This window comes from Caretta caretta, chromosome 2 (assembly GCF_965140235.1).
Source record: "Caretta caretta isolate rCarCar2 chromosome 2, rCarCar1.hap1, whole genome shotgun sequence".
Classification (NCBI taxonomy): domain Eukaryota; kingdom Metazoa; phylum Chordata; order Testudines; family Cheloniidae; genus Caretta; species Caretta caretta.
In genome coordinates, this window is record NC_134207.1 from 65,033,083 (window position 1) to 65,045,789 (window position 12,707).

Genomic DNA, 12,707 nt, shown 5'->3' on the forward strand with positions numbered 1-12,707 from the left:
CAAAAAAAAGGGATAATGAGGTCCAATGGCTGGAAGCTGAAGCTAAATAAATTCAGATTAAAAATAAGGTACACATTTTTAACAGTGAGGGTAAAAAACCATTAGAACAACTTGCCTAGGGATGTGGTGGATTCTTCCTGGGTAATCAGAAGTTATGGGCCTGATGTAGAAATTAGTGATTGAAAACCTTTGACCTGTGTTATGCAGATCAGACTAGATAATCATAATTCCCTATTCAGTCCTTCAGATATGTGAATCGATGAAAGCTTAACTTGTTTGGAACTGATGAGGTATCTTTCAGTAGAACTGTGCTTCAGTATTCTGTTTAGATGCATGGTTGCCATTTGTTCATAATGGAATAATGTTTTTATTCAAGAATGAGGAAGAGGAAAGACCAGTAATTTGATTTGCCATCATCTTTCTCTTCCTCTTGCTTCTTCCTTTCCTTTTTTCCCTCCCCTATTTTAGAGGTATGGTATTGGCTTGGGTAGGTTAGTATGCTATGGTGCCTTTAGCTGATGATCATTACTTAAGAGGTTGAGGTTTGTAAATATGATGGTCAGGTACTATCTTTGATTTCTGTGCTTCTCTGAAATTTGACTTGAAAGCTAGCAAAGATCACTGACCTGTTCTTATAAAACTTATTCATTTGATCATGAACTTTGCTTATATTTGACTGTAATATTTTTATCATGGTATTTTCAGGCAGTCATTGGAATGATCTAAGGAATAAGGTATGGCAGGATATGCTTTGTTTGCCATTAATTGCATTCCACAGGTCTGAGGAGTGAAGCCAAAGGCAGATTGTCTTTTACCCCTGAGAAATCTGACAACAGCACAGCAATGTTTACCTCACAGTGCCTAATTGTGATTATAAAATGAGACTGAGCTATTAGGGAAAATAAAACATTTAAAATGATTATCTAGTCTGTATCCTTGCTAGACTTATGATATAATTTTACACGCCATTCATCAGAAATCTCCCCGCTACTAACTTACATTAGTCTGTCTAAATGTTCAGATTTATAATAATAATAATAAAGCACAGTGTTGTGAGCTGCATCTTCCAAGTTGATCTCATTGTGTAGGTAGTTAACGATTTCAATTTAACTTGACAACGTTAATTAAACCAGCTACCAGGAATGATAATTGTGGTTGTTTTCTGTGTTCTGTACAACCATTCATTTTTGAGTTTGCTGTTTTTGTTTTGTCCCCCCCCCCTTTTCTTCTGTGAAAACACCCAAGCAAATCAGAAACAACAACTATAAATTTTTACAAGTAAAATAGTGATTCTCTGTACAAAACCATATAATAGGGCAGTAAAAGCCTCTTGAAAGGACAACAGCTAAAGGTCTCCTCCATTTTGGGCACAAGAGATGGGAAGGTAGACTGGACCAGATAAACAGTCCTTGGCTCTTGGCTGGGTGTGTGAGCACAGGCCCCGCCCTCACTGGTGCAGTGAGGCTATCAGGGTGGATAGATCCCTCCTTGCCTTGGTGGCCCATTGGGAGATCTGAAGTGTGTGGTATAAACTGATGAGCTCTCCCTGTCTTTCAGAGCTCCTCCTGGGCTCAATGTTTACTTGGTGTCCAGAAGCTCCCGCTCCCTCCTTTATCTGGTTTGTGTGATGCATGTTATCACTGGGTTTCCAGTTATGATGTGAGCAGAGCCAGTCATCTCTTGGCTCAAGGAAAGGTTTTTTCCCCCTCACTGGAGAACCGGCGAAGTGCAGTGTGGATTTTGTTTGCCTTCCTCACAGCAGTTGGGAGGCCTGATGTGGGGGTTAGGTCTTATTGTTTTCATGTTACTCACAGCTTTGGCTGTACCTGTATTTTTTCCCATGGCTAGTGGGGTCAGTTCATGCCGTGTGGGACAGAGATGAGGGGGAGTTAATGGAGTAGGGAAGGGGAGGCCTCAGGGTAGCTGTTGTTGGGGGTTGCCCTGGCTGGACAGATCTGGAACCTGCACTTGACTGCTAGTGCTAATTTGAGGCTAGTTCTTTTATTTTGGATTTGGTTTATAAAGCCACAGCCTCCACTTCTATCCATGTGTGTTGCTGTGGATGTGGAAGCAATGAGACACAGACACCATAATATGGCAAATAAAGAGGCCACAACGTTATCCAAAACTGTTCCCTAACTGGGATAACTACCCCAGACTGTCCAGTAGCCTTCTTCCAGTGTGGTTCTCAATGGACACAAATGGCCTGAGTGGATTATAAACCAGAGGGTGGGTCTGAAGGCCATGCCCCCTCTCTACCCTGAGGCCTGCCAACATATCCTGACTAGAAGTCAGACCCCCAACCAGCTCCTCTCCGCCACACCAGGTATAGGGGAGATGAGGGGAGGGGACCTACAAGCTTTGAGATATAGAGGTATAGCCCTTCACCATGCCTTGTTGTGCTCAGGACCAATGTCCAAACAGAGAACTCCTTAGACCATTACAGAGAACTCATTAGACCATTTCTAATCCACCAACTACTTTGGCAACCTGCCAAAGTTGTGACAATGGAAATTTAACACCCTCCCCCTCACCCCCCAAAACCAGACTTCCAGAATGCCAGATGGAAGGTGAAAAAACCCACACAGTTGTTTTCCAATTTCCAATATGGGAAAAAATCCTTTCCAGACCCCAAACCTGGAGCTCCGCCTACTCCCCAGCTTCACCAGGGATCCAGCAACTAGTTTAAGGATGGGGCAGAAACAAGGAGTTCACAAACTCTACCAAACTCCCTAACACTCTACCACTAGCAAATGAGCCCCCAACACCACCCAAACCACCTAATGGCAGAAGCAGTAGGCAGGACATGCTCCCAATTGAGATCTCTTCCTTATGGCCCTAAAAGGTATATGCACTACTCCTTGTCCATCAAAGCCACACCCTAGCCAGCCAAGTGAGCATTTGTGCACATCTGTGTCAGAGTAAAACTACAGTATTGCAAAATTTCTGTTCCCAAAATTTAAAGAGTACAAGAGTGGGAAAATATGAATGTATGAAAAATAAAATACTTTAAAATCCGTTAAAATTAACTGTAACTATTCTAGGATTGTTGATGATGTTCTTCTGATGTCCTCTCTTGGGAGCAAAAGTTTATACAGGAACTTTTAAGTCAAGGGATAAAATAATGTGTCCCATAAGGACAAAATATACTTCTCCTGATCCTGCTTTATTGTGATACTAGTATCTTGCCCTTTAATTTAACTTTCCAATAGATGTGATCAGTAAAAAGTGCCTATATTATAAATAGTTGATGAATCTTGTGCATAAAAGGCCCATTAAAAGTAACTTGCAATCTGTTAAAACCCAAACGATACAATGTTTCTTCATATAAAAAGGTAGGAGTAACACAACCCTCCCTACAATAACCTTGCAGCCTCTACCCACGACTTCCTTTTGGGTTGTGACCCCCACTGTTACAACACTGTGAAATTTCAAATGTAAACATCTGAAACCATAAAATTGACTATTTTTAAAATCTTCTGACCATGAAATTGGTAGGGCCCTACCCATTGTTTAACAATGGAAATGGAATTGTGAGAGACAATGGAGATTGTTTTATGTCACCAAATCTTAGTAGTTCTGTGCCATTGAGTAACAAACCTGTTCCTATATCCAGGATTGTAATTAAACACACCTCATACCATTCTTGCAAGACCAAAGCGTGATATATAAATACATAATTATTATTTTAGTATCTGAGCAGAGATGAAATGTAAATCTCCTAAGTGGTCATATCACTCTGCATTTATTTAGGGACGTTCTCCCGCCTCCCCACCCCGAAACCAGATTTGTTAGCTTCTCTGTAATGTCTAATTTAACAGATGTGACCTCATCTGTTAAAGGATTATAACACTAGAAGGAAGTTATGTATAATTTATTAAAATACCCCTGCAGGAAGACTACAGGCTACATTTGATATACTGGAATACTTGATGGTTGCATTGAAAGCTCCCAGATGAACCCTACAGCATCTCAGTAAAACGGGCAGATGAAAATGATTGCCCTTTTATGTAATGTTTACTGTGTCGTATTAGTTAGTGCCTCACAGCTGAATAATATTTATGTTAACAGTTCGTTTTCAGCTTTGCATATTGGCCTCCTGCTGGTATAGAGTTGATGTGTAATTTTAAGGGGGATCAAAATGATATTATTTTGATTGAAACAGAGGAAAGGTTCTTCCAACCTGAGAAAAGAACAGAAGTACTTGTGGTGCCTTAGAGACTAACAAATTTATTTGGGCATAAGCTTTCGTGAGCTACAGCTCACTTCATTGGATGCATGCAGTGGAAAAAATAACTGAGAAAGAGACTCAGTATATCATATCTATCCAATTTACAGTGCTGTTTTTTTTTTCTCACTATCACTTCTGTGCCGTTGTTTGCTATATGCCTGATATCTCCCTCCCTTCTCATATCTATGTGAACATCACTGTCCTCAACTCAATGGGATATATTCCCTGTGTGGGGCAGTCTGCCCTTTTCCCCCAAGAAAACTAACCATTCCCATCCTCAACAGAATTGAGAAGGACGAGACCCAAAATACTAAATAGCTCCTGTATATGTTAACAGATACCCTAGCCACGAGACCATGTAACTGTCCTTCGTATCTTATGGTAGTCAGCTTCTCTGCAGTTAGCTAGTCTTTCACTTAGATCCTGATTCATGCGTTAAGAACTGAGAATTCAATTCTGAGAAGTCACAAATGTGTAAAGTTTTTCTATATACAGAGTTCCAGTGTGAAGAACTTTGTTAAATTTGGCTGAATACCAAAAATAACTCCATAAAAAAGTACAGTAGTATTTAAAATCAAGTCATATATTTGGAATCAATAATAATAATTAATAATAAAGTCTAACGGGTTTTCTCACCAAAAGAACTCTGTCATGAAAGTACTGAGCTCAAGGCATATCTTTTGGTTGTTCATTTGCCATAAAGCTTTCTGATTAGCAGGTTTAATCCTGAAGATAAAGAGAGGCAGCATGATCCATTTGGAATCAGAAGACCTGATTTCTGTTTGTGGTTCACGCACTGGCTTGCTGAATTGGGCAATTCACTTGATCTTTGTGGCTCTTCTTCCTTTACAATCCTTTGAGAGTTTAGATTGTAAGTTCTTTGTGGCAGGGGATGTCTCTTTCCAGGTGTATTACAGTATTTAACACCATGGTTTTAATCTCAGTTGGGGTCTTGAGATGCTACCATAAGGCTAGAAGTGGAGAAAGCCTTTGAAAATTCTATCCTGTAAAACACACACTAATTCTGTGCATTCAAGCATTCTCAACTGTTTTGGGAGCAATCATGACTATACGGCTCATGAGACAATCCAAAGATACATTAGATGGGTAGGAAGGAGGAAAAGGATATAAACTTTCTTGCTTCAGGGCCTCTATTAATCACTAGCTGATGGACAGATGTCTTATGGCCCCGTTTTTCATAATTGTTCTTTACTAGGTTTCTGCCACCATCTCTATAACATATGGTGCTGCTCACTGCTGGAGGCAGGATACTGGGCTGGATGGTCGACCAATCTGATAGGGAATAACAATTGTACTGGTTCTGTTGGGTTCAAAATACATGAATGTTTCAATCAAGACTTTATCATTGCTAAAACACTACTTTACTTTACATATGAAAATACACCAAACCTGTTCCTCTCCTGTCATAGATCAATACAAAAGAGAGACATAGTAAAACAGAATATCAGCTTAGGCCACAAAGTAAAATGAAGATCTATTAAATCTTCCATGGGGAAATGAAATGTAATTCATACTGTTATCTGTGTTAAAAAGCATTGCATTTTTCACTCAAAATATCCCCCTATTCACTAGCATAGTTCATATTGCACTGTGCATTTGGATAGTGCAATTTGAGAGTGGCTGTTTCCATATTATGTAAAACACTCATAGGATCAATTTAATCATCATTGCCTTCTTGAAGTACTTTCTTCTGTACTCATCTACAAATGCTGACTTTCAAAGGATGAGATACAAAGAGACAATAAAATGGTTAGGAAAGCAAAAACAATCTGTTAATGAGGTGAGATTCTTTTGAATTTTATTCTCCATCCTATTTGTTAGTAAATACTAAGTAGGAGCAAAATCTTTTTAGATTTTGTATAGCTTTCCCCCATCTTACAAAGCAGTTTTTGAAATCCAGTTAGTCACTGTGTTGTATCAGGGATCAATAGGGCTAAAATAATGATGATGATAAATTTGTGCTTCTATAGTATTTTTCATCTAAGCATCCCAAAGCGCTTCCTATACTGAAAGTTTCACAGCAGCCCTGTAAGAAGGGTAAGGGATACTTTACACAACGTTTAAATATCACCATCTCTGAAACGAAATTTGGCATTTGTTTAACAGTTCACAGCAATGCTACACAACAGTTTATAAAGAAACTATAAAAGAATACTCTCTCCATTTGAAACTTCAGGAGGAACTGAGATCTGGAAACTGTAATTACTAGAATTAAAATTTGGCCAAGACACAAGAGTGTTATACCAAAAGTGCCAAAGAATCTTTAATGACCAAAAGTGGTCAGGACTAGAAGTGGACAAAATATTTTTGGTTAATGGCGTATTCACCAAAAAAATGCAGATTTGGTCGACCCAAACTATTCACAAATTTGTTTTAAGTTCACTAAATGGTTACAACTGAACTAAAAATATCAACATGTTTCAGAAATGTCTAAATAGAATGTTTTGTTTCAACCCAACTTGAAAATGTTCATTTTGATTTTGGTTATTTTGACAAAAGCAAAACAGCTGGGAGGAGGCAGCTGCCTCCTTAGCCCCATCATTGGGAACCTTGCCAGGGATGTGGGAGGATTGGGATCAGATTCCCCCTCTGCCTAATGTGGAGAAGGGATTGGAACATGGTGTCTCACTTTGCAGGAAAGTGCCTTAACCACTGGACTATGGGATATTCTGATGTGGATCTTTCTCAATCTGTCCTCTTGAAGCTGATCCACTTTTTATAAATAATAAAACGGTCATTGGAGCATAGATTTGATGTTGGTAGAGAGCGAGAGAGAGCAGACTCTGGGCTCTCATTGCAAGTGCTGCCTGGGAATAGGGAGACAGGCCAGAAGCTGGGAGGCCTGCATAGCAGGAGAAGACTCGGGAACAAAAGGGAGGCCCAGGGGAGTGCCCTGTGGTCACATACAAGGGGCAGGGAGCTGGGAAAGACCCAGGAGTGTCTTCAGAGTTTTGTTAAGCCCTGGGTGGATGGACATTGTTTGTTGTTTCAGAGTAACAGCCATGTTAGTCTGTATTTGCAGAAAGAAAAGGAGTACTTGTAGCACCTTAGAGACTAACCAATTGTAGCTCACGAAAGCTTATGCTCAAATAAATTGGTTAGTCACTAAGGTGCCACAAGTACTCCTTTTCTTTTATTGTTTGTTGTATTGTTTCATTTGAGCTTCTGAACTCTAGTAAGGGACTCTGGCCCTCCAGTCTGAGGGACAGCTGAGACAAACAAAGATCCTGGAGTCATGAAAGATGGTGGAGCCTGAACCTTTTGAGTTATAGTATTGAACTTTATTTTGTCATTTGAGGTGTCCATTTTAATAAATTACTGTGTGATGTGGGTGTTTATTAGCCTAAGATAATGTTGGAGAAGTATTCCTGAGGACCTCTGAGAAGGAAGAACAGAGGCTGAGGGGCCAGCAGGGCCACTCCATGCCAGGAGTGGGTGCTCTGACATGGCGACAGCGTGCCATTTACATGTAGTATTAATCAAAAAGACTGTTGCTGTTCTGAACTCAGACACAGAAATGTAATATTTCTGTTTCCTCTCATTTTATTAATGGCTTTTTGTCCCGAGAGAAACAAAGAAATAATTCAATCTAATTTAAATAAAAAAACATGTAGATAATTATAATTTAAATAAAAGCATGGACAACTAGTAGGTTTTGTGTCAGGGAAGATATTTGTGTTAAATGAAATGTAAGAGCAAAGATTGTTTATACATAATCCATAATAAACTTGGAGAAAAGCAGTTATCTGCTGCTTTATCTTGTACACATCAGTAATTTTGTGTGTGCGCTCACGTTTAATACAACCAAATAGAAGATTTTTTTAGGAATAAAGAAAATAAGATAGATGACTGTCCTGGAAAGCTGTGACTCTGGGAAAGATTCAGGGTCGTGGTGGATAACTAACTGAACATGAGCTCACAGTGTGATGCTGTGATTAGGAGGACTAATGCTATTCCATATAAAGAGGTCATCATTAGGAGCAGGGAGGCAGTATTACCTCTGAATACAAAATTAGTGAGACCATTAATGGGATAAATACCACATCCAGTCCTGATGTGCACACTTCTAAAAGGATATTTCAAAAGGTTCAGAAGAGAGCTACAGTAATGGTTCAAATGATGGAAAACATGTTAACTGTGAGAGAGTAAAGAAACTCAATTTATTTAATTACATAAGAACATGAAGTTGCATTCCTGACCATCATGACTAATAATCATTGATAGCTCTATCCTCCATGGACTTATCTAATTCTTTTTTGAACTCAGTTATACTTTTTGGCCTTCACAACATCATTTGACAATGAGTTCCACAGGTTGACTGTGTATTGTGTGAAGAAGTACTTCCGTATGTGAGTTTTAAACCTGCTGCCTATTAATTTCATTGGGTGTTATATGAAGGGATTAAAAAAAATTCCTATTCATTTTCCCAACACCATTCATGATTTTACAGACCTCTATCATATACCCTTAATCATCTCTTTTCTAAGCTAAACAGTCGGAGTCTCTTTAGTTTCTCCTCATATGGAAGCTGTTCCATACCCCAATCATTTTGTTAACCTTCTTTGCACTTTTTCCAATTCTAATATACATTTTCTGAATGGGACAACCAGAACAGCATGTAGTGTTAAAGGTGTGGGCATATCATGCCACTCTCTTATTATCTATACCTTTCCTAAGGTTTCCTAACACAGTTAGCTTTTTTGACTGCCATTGCACATTGAGAAGATGTTTTTAGAGAACTATCCATGATGACTCCAAGATCTCTTTCTCAAGTGGTAACAGCTAATTTAGATGTCATCTGTTTTGTATGCATAGTTGGGATTATTTTTCCAGTGTGTGTTACTTTGCTCTTATCAACATTGAATTTCATCTGCCATTTTGTCTCCCAGTCACCCAATTTTGTAACTTTGTAACTCTTTGTAATCAGCTTTGGACTTAACTGTTTTGAGTAATTTTGTATTGTCTGCAAACTTTGCCACCTCACTATTCGCTCCCTGTTTCAGACCATTTTATGAATATTTAGTTTAATAATGAGTAGGTTAAGAGGTAACTTGATCATTGAGAGAAAATTTCTGCTAGTAGAGAAGTCTTTAACCTAACAGACAAATGCATAATAAGATCCCATAGATAGAAGGTGAAGCTAGATAAATTCAAACTCTAAATACAGTTCAAGTCTCTAACAGTGAGGGTGATTCACTGGGTTGAGATGGATTCTGCATCACAAGAAATCTTTAAAACACGATTGGATTCAAATCCCGGTGAAATATAATTTTGGTATGGGAAAATTAAGTTTTTGTAGAGTATATGTTATTTCCAGTTTGTATTTCTTGTTGTACTAATTATTTAGACTGTATCCAGTCAGAAAAGACGTTTGTACATTCAAAATGGATAATTTTATTCCCAAAAGTCCATTTAAGTGAACCGTTATTCAATTTAAGTGCATAAATACTGGCTTTCATATGAATATATAGTTTTTTGCAGGCATAATGAGTGGTTGCCTATTTTTTTCTGGTGTATTCTGAAACTACCTTATCATGCTGTGGTTAAAGGAAACGTCCAAACATATACTTGTGAATATTCAGGGAAAGTCATAGTAGTTTTTGGTTTTTTTTTTTTTAAACTCTTCTAGCTAAGAAGAAACCAAAACTCTTAAACAAGTTTGATAAGACCATTAAAGCTGAACTGAATGCTGCAGAAAAGCTACGTAAAAAGGTAGGTTTGAATTCTGTTTCTCCTGGTGCGGTGAACTATGGCTACAAACAAACAGGCATCAAGATAATAGGGATAATGAATTTTATATTTGTTTCTGTTTTTCTCTAACCAGGCATTCAGCACACATTTGTGATTGTACTTCAATGTTCATTTTAGCTTGGTCATCACCTTTCATCCTTTCGGGTCATAATGTATGTTCTTTCATATCTGTCATAGGCACTCACAGTGTTTTATAAAATTTACATCTTAACCACTTACTGAATTTTGTATTTTTTTTAAATGTTCACATCTTTGTCTCTAAGTGCATATACAAAATATTTATTTTAAAAAATTATCAGGCCCTGGTCAATGGATATATGGACATTCTATATCCACCTGTAAAAATAAATATACTCCTCTATCTCTTCAGGCAGAAACCTGAGTGAACAGACTAGTTTTTACAAATCGTCCTGAACATCAATAAATTCTGGCTCTGTCTTACTAATGGGTACACAAAGCTCCAACCTCTCTACTCACATGTTCAAATTGAATCACTGCAACAAAAGCACACCAGCTGAGCTCAACTGTCTTTAAAGTGATTAAGGAGATAGCAAATTCTTCAAATAAAAAGGATCATATAAGGACTGATAATACTACAGCTTGTTAATATAAATGCCCAGCAAAACAGGAGAGATATAAATATATGCACAAGATGGAAATACCGTATGAATAACAAATTTCAGTGTTCATTATTTGTAAAACCTGGGGAAAAAAACAAACTAAAACCAAACAACCAACACCCCCCCACACACACATACACACCCCCTCCCCCCCCACACACACACATAACAAACACCCATAAACTATATTGGTCATGCAGGGCATCAAATGTAAAAATGACTAAGTAGATATATAAGTGAGAACATAAGCTATGAGTATTGGGGACTAATATATCCTAAACTGCAAAAATATGCAATAGTTTGATGTGTAACCAGATAGCCTTATTTTTCCCCCCAAGTATTGCTATTAGACCATGTCATTTTTTTCCATTAATGCAATAGTAAAGAGCTCACTAAGCCAGTCTGTGTAGGAGGGAGGAATTGCAGATTTCTATTTTCTGAGATAACTCTTTTGGACACTGCTGCAATCCATTTCTTAATGTTAACTGGTAATACCAATCCAGCACCTCTCCAATACACAAGCTTAGAGAATGAAAAATAGCAACACTTAAAAATTTGAGAGAGCACTGAATATGGGGTTGAAGAACACATGCATTTTTGACAGGTATAGAGGATGTGTTAAAGGTTGGCATGGGGCTGTTTGCATCTTCAACAATCTAGCTTTACACATTCTGGAGTCCTATAATACCTGTTTAATATCTTGTCTAGAAGAATCACAAGTATAAAGAACTTGAAGTATCCTTCATGTTAAGCCAGATATCCTCCCAGTTTTCTGTTGTGACAATAAGGCTAAGTTTTTTCCCCTGTTTTACTCCGAGACTGAGATTGAGAGGTAATAGCCACCTATAAGTAATTCCTACAAAGTGGCTTTTGTTTCCAAATTTCTTAACATGTTCCTAGAGGTGAGAGTTGAAAGAGACCTATTGTCCCCCATCCTTGCATGAATCCTTGAGCATAGCTGCTGAAAGAAGGAACTGTGAGACTGCGGTAGCCGATATTGCATATATAATTGAAGAAGGCCAGTCTATTGTCTTGTATTATATCTTTCATTATTGTTAATCTTTTTTCTCTTCAAATTGTTTTAAGCGTAGAGCTGGCTTTGATCCTGAGGCCTGGGCTATTCTATAGTGGTACAAGAGGAGAATTAGTAAGATGAGATACTGTAATCAACATGGTGCAGGAGGCTCCATGGAGATGCAAAGATTGGATTTTTCCTTAAGTGTGTGGGTAGTCTCTTAAGGATATAAAATAAGAAAGGGAACCAAATGGCATAGCTATGCTTTTTTCAGTCTAAAACCAGGCCAGTGTGTATACAGAGCTACTAGAGGGCATCCACCTTCCAGTAGGATGCATTTGGAATGGTAGATAATCCATCCAGTTGCCTAGGATTTTTTAAGAGAGTGGCAAGCAAAGTTATTTTATATAAATTGCATGAAAAGCCTATTTTTTCAAGCAAAGGAGAGACCTTGAAAGGCAATAAGCGAATGATATAAGTCTGTCTAGTGCAGATATTCATTTTGGCTATTTCTATTCCTCTGCAGTAAGGACAGAGGGAGGAGACACCACATCTCTACATTCTTGGAAATTTCTTTTAATACATAGGCCATATTTATAGAAACAACTTTGGGGTGATTAGGATAAATCTTAACGCCTAAATAAGTTATTTCCTTGCATTTTTCAAATGGAAAATGCTGAAACTGAGAAAGATCTGTTCTCTTGGATAGATCCATTGCTTGTGATTTATTCCAGTTAATGCAAAAACCAGAGATCTTTCCAAAAATATCAACTGCATTCAATAAAGAGGGGATTGATGAGGATGTCTGATTTAAAGCTTGTTAGAATTGCTTAATATGATTATTTATATCTATCGGTTCAAAGATGGCATTCCTGTCCTCTTGTAATAAGGAAGAAATATTGTTGGCTAGATCCAATCTAAGTCTTCTGGCAAATAGTTGACTTGTTTTATTTCCCTATTCATAATATCTTTATTTGACCCTGTTGAGTGAAAATTCAATGAATGCTGGATAAGCATTCATTATATTTATATTTGTCATTGATTAGAGAACATGGAAGGTTTTCATTAT

General features: G+C 37.9%; 1 protein-coding gene across 16 annotated transcripts in view; it reads left to right on the forward strand.

Annotated features, from left to right (window-relative positions):
• ASPH (aspartate beta-hydroxylase) overlaps window positions 1-12,707 on the forward strand; it is a 201,194-nt gene that overhangs the window by 125,367 nt on the left and 63,120 nt on the right. For all 16 annotated transcript variants that reach the window (XM_075125190.1, XM_075125174.1, XM_075125184.1 and 13 more), the window contains one exon: window positions 9,882-9,964. In XM_075125190.1, coding sequence (XP_074981291.1) covers window positions 9,882-9,964 — 83 coding nt within the window. The remainder of the gene's footprint in view (window positions 1-9,881; window positions 9,965-12,707) is intronic.